Source organism: Stegodyphus dumicola, chromosome 7, assembly GCF_044657685.1.
Source record: "Stegodyphus dumicola isolate Sdum_Otavi_A_Nest chromosome 7, ASM4465768v1".
Classification (NCBI taxonomy): domain Eukaryota; kingdom Metazoa; phylum Arthropoda; class Arachnida; order Araneae; family Eresidae; genus Stegodyphus; species Stegodyphus dumicola.
The window spans coordinates 89,347,990-89,369,836 of NC_140774.1; the positions used below are offsets into that span (position 1 = coordinate 89,347,990).

Consider the following 21,847-nt stretch of genomic DNA (forward strand, 5'->3'; position numbering starts at 1 on the left):
AGTTTCATAACTGTAGATAGCATTTTGTTCGTTTCCGCATTTGCTCAGGTGCAACGTCCAAAAGATCATAAAATAAATTTGAAACGGCATTTTGCGACATTTCTTAACATTATATCCAACTCTTTTAGAGTGTAATAGTACACAGATAGATTTGATTAGTTTTCAAATGATTTTACAAGGTATGAATATTCTATCGACAACCACACATACACTGAAGATCGTCAAACTTATTCCCTGTACAGCACATTAAGGACACACTGATAAGATGTTTCTGAAATGTTAACTTTCTTTAGCATTTAACTATGAATATATGAGACTACTAAATGGAAAAACTTTTCCGCAGACAATTAAGTTTATCTGTGTCACCTTCCATTGGTACTGTCAAATTCCATTGGCTCCATTCTTCTTTCTTAATAAAAAATACTCATATTTATTTATGTAGAAAATATGAAAGATGTCACGCTGCTCACGATTTCTAAAAGTACTAATAGTCTCAAAACTAACTTCAGGTTAGCAATAACTTTGATCATGTAGAAATTTAAAATGGAAAAAAAAATTTCACAGATTATCTTTGTCAAGGCTTTCCTTTCCTATACTGTCATCGTAAGAAATCGCGAATTACATTAATCATCGATGCTCGGGAAGCATAAATGATTCTGTGTTAATAATGCATGAAAGACTGTTTCATTTTTTCTCTTCCTAAGATGCGCTGGCATTCTGTAAATTTTCATTTCCTTTCGTTACCTATTTCATGGTATTGAAATTTCTATGTCTAACGTTGTTGACTGAGTACTTGACTGCAGTATATAAATTAAGGACGTAACTGTAGTATAAAATTAAAGAATAACACTCAATTGTAAAAATACAAATGGAAATAATTGTTAATACTAGCTGCTTTCTTAAAATGTATTTTTTTACTGCTTTTTTTATCGTGATTCATGCATAATTTAACCATTAAGAGTTTAATGTTAAAGATAAATTAAAGGTACGTCAGTACAAGTAAGCAACAAATACAGCTATTAAATAGAGGAATAAATTAATGTTTGTTCAATAAGAAGAAAATAATTTTGAAAAACAAAATGTTAGAAAATTTTGCCTACGGTATTTAGAGAAAAATGTTATTATTTTAAACAAAACGTTCAAGGAAACAAGAAAAAACTTGTCTATTAGTTCCAGACCAATAAAGCGATAGCAAGTAATCTGTTAATGAAATATCAGTACAACGAGCCAATCTAAAATTTAATACGGTAGAATAATTCTCGTTCTTTATAGAGTCTTGATTGTTTAGAGTGCATAAAATGTAGACCCTACTGAAGACGAGACAGCGAATTCTCGCTGTCTCGTCTTCAGTAGGGTCTACAGTGTGAGCTTAGTTCACAGCACAAATGGTCTGCTTTGAAAGATCTGGAGAAGGAAGATATGTTGATTTTTAACACATGGAACAGTATGCCTGCATCATACCAATCAGCCGATAAAACTAGAGTTTGCTACTTTTTCTTTTTTTGGGCCTACATATTCATGCGAACAGTCATTTTCAAGAATGAGCCTTATGAAGAGTAAATTGAGAAGTCGTCTTATCGATGAGAACTTGGAAGCATGCTTGAAATTAAAAACATTCAGTATGTCCTTGTATTACAGTCAGTATTATATTCAGTATGTCCTTGAAAAAACAGATAACTGCTGACGAAGGTTATAATAAAATTTTTCGTTTAACTAAATTGAACTGAACATGCACACACTCGGTGCTCACAAACTAACCACTACTTGTGAAACACAAAATAGTATGTGCAATCAGGATGAATCAAAAGTTCAGCTACACGCCTGGCTCCTACTTCAATCTAAATCAGATTTATCGTCTGCATACAGCAAAGCCGAATCTAAAATATGAAATAATCTAAACGTAAGTGGCTAGTATAAATATTCAGCTACAGAACTACTTGCAAACACGCGATATAAATCTCGCTTCGCAGTATAAACTCGTTCTCGGGGTAAGAAAACTCCTGCTCGTAACGAACTTTTCTACTTCTAACCCTTCAATTCTGCTACTTAAATACTATTTCCGAACTCACTGAGATTTTGCATATAAATTTGCATTCTGACAGGAAACTGAAATCAGAAGGGAAAGGAAAGTTTCAAAATAAAAATAATTGATTAGTACAAAATAATGTCTTTATATCGTAAGAACAAACTTGCACTTCTGAAGCAAAATCACCTCGTTTTGGACCCAACGCTATAGGTTGGATCTTGCCAATTATTCAAATTTATCCTATTATGATCTTATAAGTTCTCGTGGAGTCCCAGAATATGAAGATATGATTAAAAATTATTCTCTAAAATGTTTAATCAATTTACATCTTTGAAAAGGACTGTTTTATAGCAGGTCACTTAGAGAAGTTTGATATGAAAAAATTTGCAATTTTTTTAAGATAATGCCTTGTCACTTGTATTATTAATTTATTAAAGATTTAATGCTTTTGTTTGTATCTGAAAATAATAATGATATAAATTTCAGACGACGATCAACGATGAGGTGCCGACAATCCCCAAGTTCCATCTTTCTACTGCTATCTTGGATATTCCAGAGTCACTGTTCGGAGAGAATAGTAAATCCCAAGGTATATTTGGAGATCGTCTTATGAACAGACAAAGGTCTGGCAAAGAAAACCAGGTGCCTGCTGGGTTGCTTCCTGTGTTTCAAAATCAAAAATACAATGCTGTATATAATAATACGAACTACAAGAAATCTTTATTCGTTTAATCTGAGAATATTACTTAGGATCTCATTCTGGTCCACAAACAGATTATGAATATTGTTTGTTCTTTACGCATTTCAGCACTACCTATGTTTGCCGTCGAAACGTAATTTTCAAGCAAGACAACTGACAGATAAGCTTACAAACAGTATTTATAAACACTATCCAAAGGAATTTCCTACACTGATAATTCATAAACATTTGGGGGAAAAAAGTTTTAATGAAATAATTGAAAATATTATAAGCATCCATATTGATATTTTGCTGCTGGATTTTTTTTACTTGTTTTTAATCATGAGCGTGTGAGTCATCAGTGTATCCATCAAGATCTTTCTGTACCATAGGTGATAGAAAAGCCTTATTATTAAAGAAATGCTCCTCCACTAGTATCGTAAATTCCTATCTGAAACTCATGTTTGAAGATTCTACTGAAAAGCTATCAAAATACTGAAAAACTATCAAATTGGTGTACTAATACTGGTTTTATGTGCTGAATATACTTCCGAGGGAAAAACGAGGTAAGTAAACTTTATTTTTGCCTTTTTACGCTATTAATATTTACAGTTTTGCAGATCCATTACTTTTTTTAATGATTGTCTGCTCATCTCTAACGGACTTTCATAAAATCGCTAACTATAGATAGCGGCTGAAACCAGTACTGCTATTAGTTGCCTGCCAGATTCAGTTGCAAGTGGATGAATCATTATCATCATCATATGCAATGTACATGCGATCTGCCCCTGATGAAAACACGGTAGTTGTAGTTACATATATATAGTATAGTTATATATATATTGGTAGTTGCATAAGGGTTCCACGATTAAATATCTGTTAAACGATTACTTGTAGATAATTTCATTTAAGAAATCAAATAAGTTAAGCTTATCAATACTGACTCATTCGATATATTTTACTATGCATGAAATTTAATTTTACATGCTCCAAAAAGTTCTTATTTGTAAATTGTTTTATATTCTATTAAAGAATTTTAGAGAAATAAAAAAATTGCCCAATAGACTGAACTACCGAGGAAAGAGACTTTAAAAATGACAATACTGAAATCACGTTAGCCCAAATGAAAGAATTTATTCTAAGTGTTTTAGTAAAAAATTGCTATTTAGCTATGCTTTGGAATTATAGCCCTAAAGTCGTGGTGTAAGGCGTTAACAGCGCAAAGCTCTTTCGCCCATAAAGAGGGGGGAAAGTGAAATTTGCGCCGCCATCTGGTGACGCAAAATGTGGTTAACTCTTTGATTCCAGACGACCGTGATAAAATTTCATCTGTGCTGCCGAGCTGGAGATTGTCTTCGATATCGTTTTGAGCGAATTAATTCATGAATAGTTCCGCTGCTTTTTTAGGATAATGGTCAACATTTCTGCGGGAGACTTTGTTTCCTTTAAGTTTTTTTTTAAAATGGAGAATACTTCTTTCATCATGCTTATCCAGTTTACATCAGCTGAACTTTCTTCGACTCTTTCTAAATTTTCTGTGTAATTTCTTACTGTTTCGCTGTATTTTCTCTGTTTCGAATGGGAGTGGTGCCTTCTGAATTTTTCAATAGTCCAGAAAGTTTTCCTTGGTCTTCAGGATTTGATATACTGTATCTTGCTCAATCCTTTTTGGAAGTTTCGGCAAATTCTTTTTAGATTCTAGGCAACCATGATACCTGCTGACATGAGATCCGCTACAGAAAATACAAGCGAGGATCTTTTCTTTTGGCTTAGGGCAGTGGTCGGCAAACTAATTAGACAACAGAGCCATTTATCAACAGTTGAAGAATTAAAATCTCTTTTGAGAGCCACATTTTTTAAAATTTAAATTATATAGGTAGGTATATTGTTATGCACTTAATTAGGGTACTGTTACGCTGGATTTTACTAAGAACTTCTTCAGTCTAATCAACATACGATCACTGAGGTCGACTCTCTTCCAACTCTTCCATCCACATTTTTTTTTTGTATACTCATTTCGTGTATCTTCTTTCATTCATACTCACTATGTATCCAAACCATCTTAACATACCTTTCTCAATTCTCAACACTACATTTTTTTTCACGCGGCAACACTTCCTAAAATTAACTTACTACTTCAGTTTTTTAGTTAGTTAAATTACAAAACTTGATATTACATTTAATAATGATACTATTTATTGATAAAATAAAACTGTAACGTATCCAAAAACTTAAATCATGATAATGACGAACAAATACTAACGCGAACAATGCCCTTACATCTCCTTGGAAAGTTTGTGTAACCCAGGCTTATATGTTGTTGTTTTTAATTTCAAGCACGATTCCAAGCTCTCATCGATAAGAAGACTTCTCAATTTACTCTTCATAAGGTTCATGGTTGAAAATGACTGTTCGCATGAATATGTAAGCCCGAATAGAGAAAAAATAGCAAACTAGTTTTATCGGCTGATTGTATGAGGCAGGAATACTGTTCCATGTGTTAAAATCTTCTCCAGATCTTTCAAAGCAGACCATTTGTGCTATGAACTAAGCTCATATTTGTTTTACTCCAGCTTAAAGGAAGAAAATTTTAATTCTCTTACAGTAATATTAAGAGTTTTATTAACAAAAGCTAACGTCGCTTTGTTATTTCTGAATTCCTGAAACCCGCTGAGAAAAACTTCTTTCACATTTAAAACTGTTATTTTGAAACAGCAAATGTCAATATCAGAATTATTTTCTTGGCGACGTTTCAAGAGGCTTCGAAAGTGTATCAAAGTTTCTCTTTCAAAATCTTGAGCAATAAGAGGTAATTTGTTTTCAAATGAAATAACATCTTCTAACATCGAAAACATTATGTTTCCTTCCCCCTGTAGTTTAAGCTGATTTAGATGAGATGTAACGTCTACCATGAAACGTAATTTTTGGATCCAATGATCGTTCGTTAGCTCTGGATAATAAACACCCTTTTCAAGGAGAAATGCTTTAATTTCTGTTAATAAGGACGCGAAACGTTTCCTTTTGAGAACCAACGTACTTTGTTGCGCAGCAGCAGATCTGCACACTCACTCTCTATTTCAACGAAAACTTTTTTAAAATGGCGATTATTAAGAACTTTACCTATAATGGAGTTGATAATGTCACCAATTCCGTATCTTTCCAAATTTCTTCTGGAAATGTCTGCGCGCAAAACGCTTCTTGAGAAATTATACAATGGTAACTCGTCACATTTTTTTTTCTTTCAAAATAGCAACAAACCCGTTTTATACGCCGGTCATACTTTTCGTCCCGTCTGTTGCAACCGAGATAATGTTATCGAGTGAAGCATGATGTTTTTCAATGCATCCACTTACAGCATTTGTTATATCTTCTCAACGTGTTTGACTTTTGAATGGCAGTAATCCTAAAAGTTCTTTGAGACCTGTAGATGAAATAAATCGTACAAAAAATTAAACTTGTGTTATATCATTTATGTCACAAGACTCGTCAACTATCATTGATAAAGCTGAAACCAGTTTAAGGTCTTCGACTTGCTGGTTGGTTATATTCGAAGACATTTTGACTGTTATATCTTTCACTGTTTTAGAAGACATGGTAACTCTTTAATTTTTTTAGAATATCCGCTTTATTCTTAAAATATTGAAATAGCTCTTTGGATGCATTTATAAAACAACTTTTTATGCATTATGGTTTCCCTCTTTTATCAATCTCTTGGCTAATCACAAAACCTGCAATATTTACATTATTGGAAGATTGCATCCAGTAATTAAATATAGAACTTGATTTTCCTTGACTTTTCTGAAGTTTCTCGACTGCTTTCTTCCTGACATCAACAGGATATTTAGCACTAAATGACACGTGTTTAATTGTGAAGTGTCTCCACATTTGATTTCTTGTTATTAGCGAATTTTTCCTGACAAATAAGACAGGTCAGAAGGCCGCTTGAGTTTCGAATAAACGAAAATAACGTCTTTTCTTATAAAGTATCAGTCCATTGAACTTGAAATGCACGGTGGATTTTATCTTCTGTTTTTCTTTGCTTCTACTTTGTAGCCATGTTGTTACGAGAAGGAATGAATAGGGCCAGAAATTGAGAAATGATTGAGAACCAGCCAACAGCAGTTAAGCAAGAAAATAACGGCACAAGGAAACTGGGAATGTGCGTTTACACCCATGAATTCATACCCCCGTTTAAGTATTTGTTATATAAAGGGAAACCTCTAGCCCAGGGGTCGCCAAAATGTCTATATAGACCCCTAGGGGTCTGTTTAACAACAGCAGGGGTCTATCTGACCCAAGGGGTCAAATGGGGGTCTATTGGGACTCGAAGAAAAAACAATTCTTAATACGCAAATCACACATATCTAACTGCGTACGTAAAAATTTAAAATATTTTTATAATTGACTTAATATTATATTATTTATAGAAAATAAAATAATAAATCAGAAAACAATCTGCCCCTTTTTTCCTTATGGGTTTTCGTATGTATACCGTGACGTCACAACTTGACCTTGTGACCAGTTTGTAATTTGCACGACTCATAGTATGTAGCCAGAAGAGCGATTGAGGCTTATCCGTGTCTCTTGCTGGCAAACCCATCAACCAATTAGGAGCCTTTTGCGCAGATTAAAGTTTAATCCAATACACTGCGACTTTAGAATCACTCCAAAAAAAGATATTAGATGAACCGAATGCAATCGGTGCACCCAGCAATTCCAGTCGAGGCAGGGAAACTTTTTTGACAGGTGAAACTTTGCTTTTGGAAGCCAGCAAATTCAGAGAAATTTTTTCTCGATTCTGTACTTTTACATAAACGGCTGCACCATACGACTTTTGACTTGCGTCAGAAGAAACATGGATCTTTATATTTTTATCACATGAATCCAAAACAAATCTTGGAACACTAATGTTGTACCATTGACACTAATGTTGCACCATTGACACCACTCGTCATTCAAATCCGAAGGAAGCTCAGCATCCCATGGTATTTCACGTAACCATAGCTTTTGTAGTAAAAGTTTTATTCTAACAATGAATGGTGTGATGAGTCCAAGGGGATCATATATTTTTCCAGCTGTTTGAAGAATGAAGCGTTTGGTACTTCTTTTCTTCTCGAAATTTCAGTCAAACAAGAAGCCTCTTTACTCAAACTATCTTCCTGAATATCCCATTGAATTCCTAATATTTTGAGTATATTTTCATTTGAGCTTAGAGGATGACTGTCAAAATTTTTTTCTTCCCATTTTTTAACTAAATGATTATCATTCGTCACCAATTTGCGTAGGTTCATCCCAGCTCCACGCATAATTTCCTTTGCTTCCCTTGAAATTGTTAAGGCTTCTGATAGATCATATGTTCCTGTAACAAGATCATCAACATACATACATGTATCAAGAATTTGAAAGGTATCCGGATACACGTTTCTATACTTTTGGATATGCAGCTTTATATTTGCCGCCAACAAAAAGGGATTGGAATTAACACCAAAGTGCACGCGCTTAAATCTATACACCTCTAGCTGATCCTCGGTATTCTTCAGAGGTGTATCAATATTCTTAACAAATAAAAATCTAACTACATCTCGATCTTTCTCGGCTAAAACAATCTGTAAAAATGCCTTTTCGATATCTCCTAAGATTGCAACTCTAAGTCTAAAATATATCAGCAAGTGAAATTTGATTCAAATTAATACCAGGTCACAAACAATCATTTAGGGACAGACTACCTATATCATGTGAGCTCGCATCAAATACAATACGCATTTTTGTCGTAATGCTTTCTTCTTCTCTATAAACTGACTGATACGGCATATAAAGAACTGGCTTGTTTACTGGTTTCGTAGAATCTAATACTTTTTCTATTATCCCTTGATTTAGGTACTCTTCCAAAGTTTCTCTATTTAAGTATAATGCATTATCATGCTGCATTTTTCTCATCAGTATCTTTATTCTTTTTTCTGCGACACCAAAATTTTCGCCTAAATATTCTCAACTTTTCTTCCTGGGTTAGACTAACAACATATCGACCATCTTTGAAACTAAGAGTTTGAATATCTCTACTGCTTTATCTTCATCGTAAGAATTGGGATCATCTCTAATACCAATTGATGCTAAATCAAAAAATTTCTTCATCTGTGCCTCGGCATTGTCATAAATTAACCCACAATGCATGAATTGTTTCTCATGTGGTAAATCTTCAATGCTCCCGCTCATACCCAAATGCTGAGAATTGTAACACTAAATTTGTATTTGGTACATAAATTTGCCCGGATCTTATTAAATCGAAAAATATTTTAGATCCTAGAAGTAACTGAATTTTACCCGGTTTGTGAAAGTCTGAATCAACTAATGTTAACTCCTTGTGGAATCGCAATATTACAGACCACAATTTCTCTAGAAGGCATCAAATGAGTAATTTTCGGAAATACGAAAAACTCTAGTTTACGACTGTACATGTTTTCTCTATTTAAAATAACCGCAATCATTTTTGATTCCCAGATAAACATTCTACTGATATGTTTACATTTTCTTTTTGCAAATGAAACCTTTCAGCTAATTCCGATAAACAAAGAGGGATCATACTTCCACTGTCAAGCAAAGTTCTGGCTGGAAGTATTTCTCCTTCATTTCCCTAAATATAAACAATCGCTGTCGCTAGTAGGACTCTTATTAACTACATTACAATTTTTATTTACATTAGCTGTCATAAAACACTCGTTATTCTTAATTATGAATGGCTCTGCGTGAACGCTAAGTTTCGTGCTTTCCGTAGACTGACTGGCGTCTGACTTTTGATTCGATGGAAACACGATTTCGCAACTGTTTTTATTTTGGGGAATCGAAATTTTTTCTCGCTCATAACACAGTAACGAATTGTGCTTTTTTCTGCATAGCCGACAAGAGTTATTTGAAGGGCAGTTTCTTACTCTATGATTTCCAAAACAGCAGAAACATAAGTTGTACTTTTTGAGATACTCTATCTTTTAAGCTGAATTTTTGAAACTTGGTACATTTAAATAATTTTTGTTCCACATTACACAGTTTACAAATAAATATACGTTTCTCAGTCACACATGAAACCAGAGAAGAAACTTTTGGTTAACTTCGTTTAAGTATTACTGGAATTCTAGAAGTGTTTATTGTCCTCGCGTGATCTTTTAGAAATTCTAATAACTCTGTGATGTTCGGTATTTTTTCTTTCTTTAAATTCCTTTCCCACCATAACTTAGTATTCTGTTCAAGATTTTGATTAAAAATAAAGGCAAATATAGCGAATAAAACCCTATCTAACTTTTGTTCTAAACATTCTAACGATCTTACACCTTCACTTATAACATCAATTAAATTTAGAATTAGGTAAACGCACAGCATAATTTTCAGAAATTACTTTATTTTCTACTTTATTCTCTTTAACAACTTTCGACAACCTATTATTTATTTCAAATTCTATATCAATAATACTACTATTGATTTCATTTTGATCACTGAAGATTTTTTTTCGATATTTTCTTTGCCACTTAAATTGATAATGGAATCAAACATATTGTCAAATTCATTTTGCAAATTGTTAAATTTAGTTTTTAATAATTCTAAATCGCTAACTCTTAAATCTGGCTCTGAAAGTTTCTCTTGCAACTTCGATAAAATAGTTTTTTGAGTTCTCTTTTTAGTGAGAACATCTTTTAATTTCGTAGCCATTTTCACTACACTTATCAATAACAACAAATTATCACACAAACTTAATTCAGAATATACTAAATGCAACAGTTAGTAATGAATAGAGTTTCAAGGGTTACTTACCCCTTTCTTTCAGCTATAATCCACAAGCAAAAATTCCATAGAAACAAAAATGGCAAAAATCACGGTTTTACACTAGATTATTTACTTAACCGATATCGCTGCGGCTCTACAGGACCACTCAAATAGTCCGGATAATTCAGAATGGAGTGTAGCTCTTAATTAAACTAACTATAATTAATAAACTGTACTATAATATCTGATGGTAAAATCCTAGTATTACGGTGCAGCCCTGGCGCGATTTTGAAAATTATCGCCAACACCAAAAATGACCCAAAGAACGTACTAATGTATATATACATAGTATACTATGTATAACTATATATATTCCTTGAATGACTCGTTTACTACTCATCATATACGTCCCGATTTTACTGCTCATTATAAAGTTGCCAAAAGTAGCCAAATCCCGTGTGCACCGGATACTAGGATTAAACATGTCTGGTATTATCTTTATGTAACTCATTTGTGTAAGACACTCGGGCAACTACACTCACTCTACTTCGCCATTGAAGCAATTCAAAAAAGGTTAATAACATTCTTTTGTAAACAGTAACGATGGAAGCGCCATTTGGCTTCAAAGAGATTTAACAAGGGGTGAACTGTACTCAGGAGCTGGTTAACTTTGTATTTAATAACAAAGATTATCATCACAAAGATATTTACTTTATTATATATTTATTAATCTTTTTGTTGCTGTAGAGGAACGATCTGGCTCCAAAATATTTTAAATTCTCAATCACAAAGCTGTAAGATCTGTTACAGCAAGTACACAAAAGAAAAGAACACTCAATTCAAATTACGTAGGTCGAGAGTATAACGCGCTAGCAGCGCCTCCTGTCGGCAGCTCTTAATCACTACTGAACATACTCCCGACCTTGAAACCTTACGGGTTTCAAAATATTACAATTAGTATACACTGTTTTAAAGCACAATATAATAACAAACAATTGTAAGCAATAGCAATACAATGGTTAAATTTTAAAAGACACATTAAATCATAAATGCAATATAAACACTATAAAGAAACACATTACAATACATAAATCTAATTACAATTCACAGGAAGAACACAAATGTCTCTCACATTTCTTTTTAACATTTTACCACCTGGTGATACTATGTTAATCACTCGAACTTTTTTATCTTTTCCAAAAATTATTTCTGCAATTCTACCTGTTAACCATTTTCTACTGTGCATATGCTCATCCTTGACTAACACAAGTGAACTCATCTTAACATTATCTTTAGCAAACATCCATTTACTACGTTGTTGAAGGTTATTTAAATAGTCTCTCTTCCATAACTTCCAAATTTGTTGACTATATTTCGTTATTTTTTGCCATTTCGAGAGCCTATTTTCTGGTATCTCAACAAGTTGGGGTTCAGCTATTGATGTTAAAGGCCTCCCTATGAGAAAATGCCCGGGGGACAAGGTTTCAAAATTATCAAACTCGGATGATAAGGGAGTAAAAGGTCTGGAATTTAATACGCTTTCAATTTCTAGAATTACAGTGAGAAATTCTTCAAGAAACAGATGAGCATTGCCAATAATTCGTTTCAAGTGAAACTTAAAAGATTTCACCCCGGCTTCCCAAAGACCGCCAAAGTTTGGTGATTTAGGAGGGATAAACCTCCACTCAATGTTTTCACTTAGCAGGTATTTAGTCAGTGTTTCATCTGGGTGTTTAACCAATTTATGCAATTTTCTTAGCTCAATGCTTGCACTCACATAATTCTTTGCATTGTCACTGAATAATTTCGCACATTTACCCCTGCGACTAAAAAATCTTTTCAAACAAGCTATAAAGGCATCTGAAGTAAGATCAGAGACGAAATCTAAATGGATGGCTTTGGTGCTTAAGCATACAAATATGCACACATAAACTTTGTTTAGTTTACCCTTACGCTGATTAAATTTAATGTGAAATGGTCCACAAAAATCAGTTCCAACATTACTATAAATGGGTAAGAAGGTGTTACTCGTTCTTTGGGCAGATCACCCATTATCTGAGTCTCAAAAACAGGTTTGTTTTTAAAACAAATTATACATTGAAAAACAATTTTACGACAAACATTTCTGCCATTTAAGACCCAAAATTTACGTCGAACATGATACAATAATGCATTTGAACCAACATGCAAATATTTTAAATGATAATATCTCACAATTATTAAAGTTAATGGATGCTTATCTGGCAGAACAATTGGATTTTTCTCATATGTACTGAGGTCAGAATGTTTCAGTCTGCCTCCAACCCTTAGAACATTGTCTTTATCTAAAAAACAGTTTAAAGATTTTACCTTGCTGTTGCTGGGCAGTGAGGCACCTCTCTCAAGATGTTTTATTTCATCTACAAACTCACCTTGTTGGATTGACCTAAATAAATAGATTTCCGCTCTTCTCAACTCGCTAAATGTAAGGTGACCTGTAAGCTTTTCATTTCTAACATTATTGATAAATCTAAATACATAGCACATAACATGAACAATAGTTAAATAATTATTACTCAAGGAAAGAATATCATCAACTATAGAACTATGATTTAAAACAGTGAAGGCAATAGGAGAATGATCATTAGAGTCATCAGTTTTCTTTAGTTCATCAGAAAAGTCATTTAATGAAATTAGAATGTCATTATTGTCTACCGGAACATCAGTCTTTTCTCTCAAAAATTGGGGTCCATGCCACCAAATGTCATTGTTCAATAAAATGCCAGCACTGGATTTTGCTTCCCAGGGCAGTGTGCCCAGGCACTGGTATCACTTAAACTCTGTATTTCGTTAATTCTATTGGCAACAAATGATTTCCATCGTTTCGTAGATCCTTTAATCCAATAGAGAGTTATTTTTGAATCCGTCCAAAAGAACACTAAGGAGGGCTTTTTTAAATCCACTGTTTCCTTGACTTTACTCGCTAGTCGGGCGGCAAGCAAAGCACCGAGTAATTCTAGTCTCGGAAGAGTGATTTTCCTTAGTGGCGTCACTCGACTCTTGCTAACCAATAAATTCACTTCGATGTTATTATCCTTCACAACTCTTGCATAAATAGCAGCACCATAAGCCTTTTGGCTAGCGTCGCAGAAGCAGTGTAGTTCTAAGATATCGGTTGACTCTTGTAAATTGAGCACATTTCTAGGAACTCGTAACTCTGAAAGATCAGGAACTTCGGAGCACCACTGAAGCCATATTTTTTGTAGATCTACAGGTATTGCTTCATCCCAAGAAATTTTCTTCATCCATAAGACTTGTAGAATGAACTTTGCACGAATAGTAAACGGCGAAAGCAACCCAAGCGGATCAAAAATCCTTCCAATTGTACGTAGTAGGAATCGTTTGGTACTTTCGTTTTTAAACAGACTGTTCACTAGGCTCTGCTTTCCCAATATTAGACAATCTTCAGTAGGATTCCATGACAGTCCCAAAACTTTAATAGTGTTGACTTGTGGCTGTGTATCGAAACCTTCACGTGTCCAAAACTGCATCAATGTATTGTCATTCGTAGTCCATTTTCGTAGCACCATGCTAGCTTGGCTCATAATTGATGTAGCTTGAGTGGAGATCTCAAAGGCATCCGACACATTATCAGCTCCAGAAATAAAATCATCCACATACAAACAGCGGTCTAAGCATTCTGTTGTAGTCGGGAATTCTTTAGAGTGCTTTCTCAGGTGAGTTTTCAAAGTAGCAGTCAAAAGGAATGGACTGCTCGTAACACCAAAAAGAACACGATTAAATCTGTAAACTTGAATTTTACCATTTTCTTCCCAGAGAAAACGAACTGCATCTCTGTCCTTTTCGGCTAATAAAATTTATAGGAAAGCTTTCTCTATGTCTGAAATAAAGCCGACTTTGTTTATGAAATTAACAAGAATGTCGAATATGTTCGAATTCAGGTTTGGCCCTGACCACAGGCAATCATTTAGACTTAAATGCTTAAAGTTATGACTGGAACTTGCATCAAATACTATTCTCATTTTTGTAGTTGCACTTTCCTCTCTAAAAACTGGTTGATGTGGCAAATAGAACACAGGTTTATCAACAGGTTCTTTAGGACATCTAACTTTCTCTATAATATTCTTATTTTCATAGACTTTTAAAGTTTCAATATACTGCAAATGAAGATTTGGATCTTTTTGAAGTCTACGCATAAGTAAATTAAGTCGCTTTTTTGCAACGATGAAGTTATTATTGAGCTCTCCCCAATCTCTTTTCCACGGTAATTGAACATCATACCGGTTATCTTTAAAACGAACAATTTTTTCAAATGTTTCTAAAGATTGATCTATCTCATTTTCAAAGGGATGATCTTTAATTCCTATAGATTCAAGTTGCCAAAATTTTTTAATTTCATTTTCTATATCACTATAATTATTAATTAATCCACAGTGAACTGCTCGCGTATTTTCAGTCTCTGAACCTAAAATGCTGCCAGTGGCTATAAAGCCAAAAACAGAATTTTGAAATCTTAGCTCTGAATTGGGCACTTCAACCTGACCGAATTTTAAGATCTGATAAAACACCTCTGCGCCTAATAATGCATCAATTTTTCCTCTTTTATAAAAGTTTGGATCAGCAAACTTAATGTTTTGAGGAAAATGTTCAGTCGGAACTTCTATATTATTGATTGGTATGGAGTCCGAGATTTTAGGTACGCACAAAAATTCTAAACTCATTTCAAAGTCAATACCGTTTGAAATAGAAGCACATACTTTAGAATTAATATTTATTCTCGTGTTATTTAATCCAGAAACCGCAACAGATATTTTTTCTCTTTTAATGCCTAACGAATTAGCACATTCAACCGTTAAGAATGACGTCATCGAACCTACATCACACAAAGCGCGAACTGATTTTAATTCACCGTAGCAATCTCTTATTAAAATATTCGCAGTAGAAAGCAAAACATTTTTGGTCTGACGAATTCCGTTTACAGCTGTGCCGGCGAAACTACTTTCTTTATTGGTAGAAGAGTCATAAACAAATTTTTCAGCATTCGGATTGAGACTGACTATCGTCTTCTCCCCCCCTACTTCCGGCTTTGAAATATGAGCACTTTCGTATTTATTTTGTTTTTCATTTTCGAAATGTAATAGCGTTGAATGCTTTCGTGAACATTTTTGACATCGATAATTAGACGAACACGTTCGAACGGAATGGTTTTTCAAACAATTAAGACAAAGCTTATTTCTTTTCACGAATTCACACCTGTCATTGACAGAAAGATTTATAAATTCCGGACACTTATATAATGAATGTAATTCTTCACCACGGCACTTTATGCACTTCAAATTTATGTTTTTCGTATTAGAAGTGGATATCATACTCGTAAGTTTATGTGGAGAATTATTACTCTTTTTTACCTCCTTTATTTTACTATTTTGAAGCGTTCTCGCTTGGCTTTGTAAAAACGAAAGTAATTGTTCAATCGTACCAAATTCTTCCGAGTTTTTTAATTCCTTTTCCCACCAGTATCGAGTCGATTTATCAAACTTATCCACTATCAAATATACAATCATTATTTCCGATAAGTTTTCTACTTTGTAGTTTAAAATATTTAAAGTTCGAATACACTCGTTCGTTACATCAATTAAATTTAGAATAGAACTAGATGTCTCGCTAATACTCGGCTGATTCAAAAGCTTTTTTATTATAGCATTTAAAAGCTCACGTTTATTCGAATACCTATCTTCTAAAAGTTTCCAAGCTATATCGAAATTTGTATCCGAAATAGAAATAGACTGTATTACTCTCAGAGCTTCGTCCTTACAACTAGCTTTTAAATATTGCAATCTCATTGCATTACTCGAAATAGATTTGCTTTCTATTACACTAGCTTTAAACATATCTTTAAACATTATCCAATTCTCTATTTTACCATTGAATGTCGGTACCGATAGCGTCGGTAACTTAACATCCGAAAACACATTTGAATTATTATTACTCGGCACAGTAGAAACAGAATGTTCAAAATTCATCTTATTTTTTACTACTGCTAATTTACGTTTAATCATCAATAGCAACTCATCAACAATATCATCTGTATCTTCTTTATCCTTAATAAAGTTATCCAATTCTTCGGGTTTACATGTTTCGAAAATTGAATAAAATACAGATTTAAGTTCGTTAGAAATTTCATTAGTTTTAGTTTCAAATAGCTGCAACGCAACTGAATCTGAAACATCTAATGACGAAACAACTTTATCTTTATGCTTCGTAAGTGAACTTTTTAACACTCTTTTTCTAGTTTTTAGAGCTTCCATATTTATAACAGTTATACTCTTCAAATTTAATAGAGATTAAAATGGGAGAGCTCACCTTCGATTCTCGACGGACCACTTGAACTGTACTCAGGAGCTGGTTAACTTTGTATTTAATAACAAAGATTATCATCACAAAGATATTTACTTTATTATATATTTATTAATCTTTTTGTTGCTGTAGAGGAACGATCTGGCTCCAAAATATTTTAAATTCTCAATCACAAAGCTGTAAGATCTGTTACAGCAAGTACACAAAAGAAAAGAATACTCAATTCAAATTACGTAGGTCGAGAGTATAACGCGCTAGCAGCGCCTCCTGTCGGCAGCTCTTAATCACTACTGAACAAGGGGTATGACAAGTATTTCAGTAATAGTTAATTTATTTAATGAGTACTTAATCAGCTATTTATACTCCGCTAACGAGAGGAATTACGAATTCAAGAAGAACGAAAAACACAAGTTACGGTATATTACTGACCAGAGAGAGTAAAGTAAGGATGTGAAAGTTGCTTACCTTTCAGGAAAACATACTAGTTATATTCCTGTATGTATATCCCACTGTTAACAATGTTAAAATGCTAAATGCACAAAATATTTTTATTTAGCTTGGAACATGATGTAGAACAAAATATGTTGAAAACCTTCAGAAATATTTCAAATGAATTATTAATTCAAATGTTCAGAAGACACATACATAAACTAATTCACTCCTTTTAAAAAAATAATACCAGTTTTACCTTTTAGGCCGGAAGCTTGCTACAGGATCATTTAAGCAGAATAGCTGAAATAGCTGCATGGCTTAAAATTAGTCTTATCTTGGGAAAATTATACCTTTTGGCAGACACGTCCCTAGTCTTCCGAGTTTCATTATGCAAAAAGTAGTGAATTACTGTAGCAGAATATATTATGGTACAATTATTTACACAAGTACAGATATGTAATTCTTAAGACAGTGTATAAGTTGCCTGAATTCTTTTCTAAAACCTTAAATAAAGTTGCTATAAGATCTTCGAAGATGCGTTTCGGACAGATTTCTTGTACGTCATGTATGTCATTCCTGTACGTTGGCAATAAATCGGCAATTCCTGCCGTCTTAACGGCAGAAATTTTCTCAAAGATCCGGTAGAAGTGTTTCAATCCTTGTAACTGTAATGTCAATCAATTTAAAGTTAAAAAATCTGCAACATAATATATGAAATAAAAACGTAAAATAAGAGCCCTTGTTTATTAACAAATGTAAATTTATCATATAAAATGCACCAAATAAATCAATAAATAAATACATAACGATATAAAAGTACCTAAATACTGAATTACAATCAAATAAACAAATGTTTGAATTAATTTACAACACTGTTTACTATATGCTTAAGCCTGACTGTTCAGGTATGCTCACCTTAGAGCCACATTGTTAGCATCAGTGAGCAAAACATAGAACTCTGGTTGTATTTCGAAATATTCCTTAAGAATGTATAATTTGTATGTAAATAAAATTTTTCTTAAACTTCCGAATAAATATACAAATGTCTGAAAAGATTCAAATTTTAAATTCCCACCAGAGAGTTTAAAAACCCGGTAGTACGACTCATATATTACATGTTTTTGATAGTTTTATCTAAATCTTCTTAAGAATATTAATTTCAAATTTAAATAGATTCAATTTAAAATAATATTTACTCTTCATTTCTTAGGTGATAATTATAAATAAAAAATTATAAAGTTTCTGTAGTTTACATATCATAAATACAGTGTCTCACAAAAGTGATGGGACACTTGTGCTTTACAAAATGAAACTGTAGTAAAATAAATTAAAAAAACATGTAAAATTTTTTGTGGATGTGTTTCATACTTAAATTTAGTAACAATTATTACATAACATACATTTTCTCAAAATATTGAAATATTAATTTAATAAAATTACAATTGTTTAGAACGGAGAAAAAAATGGTTCACATAAGTGATGGGACACTTACTTTTCCATCAAATATTTATTCAAAAATTTCACTTTTTAAAAGGTTTTAATATTTTGTTGGATTTCCTTTTACTTTTAAACATGATTTAATCTTCTTGGGATACATTCGACTAACTTTTTTGTGATTTCTGGAGTGATTTTAACCCATTCTTCTTGAAGCACCGATTTTAATTGTTGTTTTGAAGAAATGGTGTGTTTGCGAATTCTTGATTCCAAATCTTGCCAAATATTCTCTATGGGATTTAAGTCTGGAGATTGTGGTGGTTTTTTTTATTATTTCAGAATAGTTATACAGCAGTCAGAGTCTAACGTTCAAAGCAGTGTGCTTGGGGTCATTGTCCTGGTAGAATTTAAAATCGTTATGAAGGTTCAATTTTCGTGCTGAAGATTTCAAATTTTGTTTTAAAATGTCAATATACTTGTGCTGATTGATCCATTATAGTGTCAACAAAAACAAGATTACCAACTCCAGCGGACGACATACACCCCCATACCATAACTCCTCCTCCACCATGTTTTACTGTTGGCACCAAGTTCTGTTGGCGAAATTCTTCCCTGGGTTTTCTCCACACCAAGATTCTACCGTCAAAACCAAATATATTAAATTTACTCTCATCAGCAAATATAACTTCATTCCAGTAATCAGGATTCTTATTTATGTTGGATTTTGCGAAAGCCAGTCTGAGGTTTCTATTCTTTTCACTTACGAAGAATTTTTTGCTGGCTGCTCTACCATGATATCCAGCAGATTGAATTACTCTTCTAATAGTCTCAGGATTAACAATTACTCCATATAATGCTTGCAAATCAGCAGCCACTTTAGGAGCACTCATTCTTGGATTTTTTTTTTAATATTTCGAACGATAATTCGCTTTATTCCATTGGATAGCTTTGATGGTCGGCCAGGTCTTCTTTTATCTTGAATCATATGATTCTTTTTATATCGTTTAATGATATTGAAAACTGTTGAATGACTCAAGTTAACTGTTTCAGCAGTTTCTCTAATAGATTTTTCACGTTCAACATGCAAATTAGTAACTAATTTTCGAATTTCAGGCAAAGTTTCTTTTCGTTTAGCATTCATGGCTGCACAGATCTAAAAAACACAAATATTCCAAAACAAACTGGAGAGAAATACTGCAGACGATTTTATAAATTATTGCCAATTGCTTCTGAGTAAAAATAAAAACCCCAAAAAGTATTTTTATTGTAGTATGTAGTAGTATCTAATGGTGTCCCATTACTTATGTGAGCCATTTTTTGCTCCGTTCTAAACAATTGTATTTTTATTAAATTAATATTTTAATAGTTTGAGAAAATGTATGTTATGTAATAATTGTTACTAAATTTAAGTATGAAACAAACCAACAAAAATTTTTACGTTTTTTTAATTAATTTTATTACAGTTTCCTTTTGTAAAGCACAAGTGTCTCATCACTTTTGTGAGACACTGTATATATATGTAATGATTTCAAATACGTAGATGAAAGCAGTGGAACTCTCAACAGCTTAGATACTGCGTTAGATGACCGAGAAGACTGCAGTGGCTTGAAGGTGGCAGACTGGAAATCATGATAACGCAATTTATCACAACGTATCTTGAAAAATCACAATCTTTATTTTTTCCATGCATATCAAATAATCCTTTTTCAGACAAGATGTTTCCTAATTATATTTGAATACATAAATTGTAGTTTTGAATTAGAGCGTCGTCTTAAGTAAGTAAGCAAGCAGCAGCATGGTTTAAAAGCGTCTTGCAAGCAGGAAAGCTATGCGGTAAAAAGGGGAAGGTTATAGTACTTTCATAGGAAGAAGGCTGGGAAAGTTTCAGTTCAGAGTTTTGGTTTAGAATTAATTTGATTGGACAAGAGGTATCTGCATTAAAACGTTATGTAAGATAGAAAAGTCTGGTGAAACCTGTGAGAAGAGATGAATTTAGGGGCAGATCACCAAATTTAAAATGTTAATTTTGAGATCGCCTTTTTTTTTTTTTTTTTTTTTTAAACAGCTATCATAGTTTGTTATATCTTACATATCCCCCCTTCAAAAAGGCTGGGTGAGCAGGGTGGCAGAAAAAGCATTAGAGCAGCAAAATGTGAAAGATATAATTGTGAAAATACAAAACAATCATTTTTAAACAAAAAACTATTCTCATAAAATTTTAACTGATATTTTGAATCAATTTGACATTTCATTGAATGTCATAAAATTTTGAATAGAATTATTAATTTTAGTACTGTATTCTTTTAAAACAATAGCACATTTTAGTGTTCTGAGATAAGAATGTCCAATGAAATTTTGTAAAGTTCTTGATAGTTCCACACGGTAAAAGTTCAAATTTTTTCACAAACTAAATGTTCAAATAAAATTCTTTCAAATTTTTATTGATGAAAATATTTCTATTATATTACAAATTATGATGCCAATTTTCATGTTATTTAATTATGTTTTTCAAGGAAGGCATTTTAAAATATAAAAATTTTGTAAAACATCATTCATAAACACAATTTCAAATTTTTCACTAATATTAAGATTTACTTATTCTTTACAAAACTTGAAGACTCCACAACTTTATCTAAATACTAGCATTTCCATCGTATTGGTTTATCAGTTGAGCAAACTGGTGTTTAATATTCTTCACCAGTAGCCAAAAGATTTGCCAAATTAAGCAGTTACTGTAGAAAAGGCCTCCGTTCCTTCTGTAGAGGCAACTGGCCTTTTTCGAACTGCTGTCATTCCATATGAATATTAAAAACACACTCCTTTTTATGAAAAAATAAAAATACTTAGATTAAAAAAATGTATTTTTTCATAAGGTGAGAGCCTTCAACGTTTATCATAAAAACATTAAAGAAATTCCTACAACTCAAAAATTTCAAACATTAATTTCATTCTTAATACAGTAAAAATTAAAAAATACAAATTTAAAGAAATTTAAACAATAGTACAAAAATCTTATTCACATTAGGAACCTTCCCTAAGTCAAACCCTCAAATTCTTTACCTAATTTTTATCAAATTCTATAATTTTTATTTTCCAATTCAGAAATGCAAAACTACATTTTAAATAAATGATAAAATTTTTAAATTATTTACTTTGATTTTAAAATG

At 32.7% G+C, this 21,847-nt stretch overlaps 1 protein-coding gene across 2 annotated transcripts in view; it reads left to right on the forward strand.

Annotated features, from left to right (window-relative positions):
- The window catches only part of LOC118193217 (potassium voltage-gated channel protein Shab-like), a 370,422-nt gene that overhangs the window by 329,048 nt on the left and 19,527 nt on the right, over positions 1-21,847 (forward strand). The window contains exon 6 of one of the 2 annotated variants that reach the window (XM_085820568.1): positions 2,513-3,271. In XM_085820568.1, the coding sequence (XP_085676694.1) occupies positions 2,513-2,758 (246 nt within the window). In that variant the 3' untranslated portion in view covers positions 2,759-3,271. Of the gene's footprint in view, positions 1-2,512; positions 3,272-21,847 lie in introns of those variants that run through there. The other variant, XM_035364277.2, reaches the window with a different exon arrangement.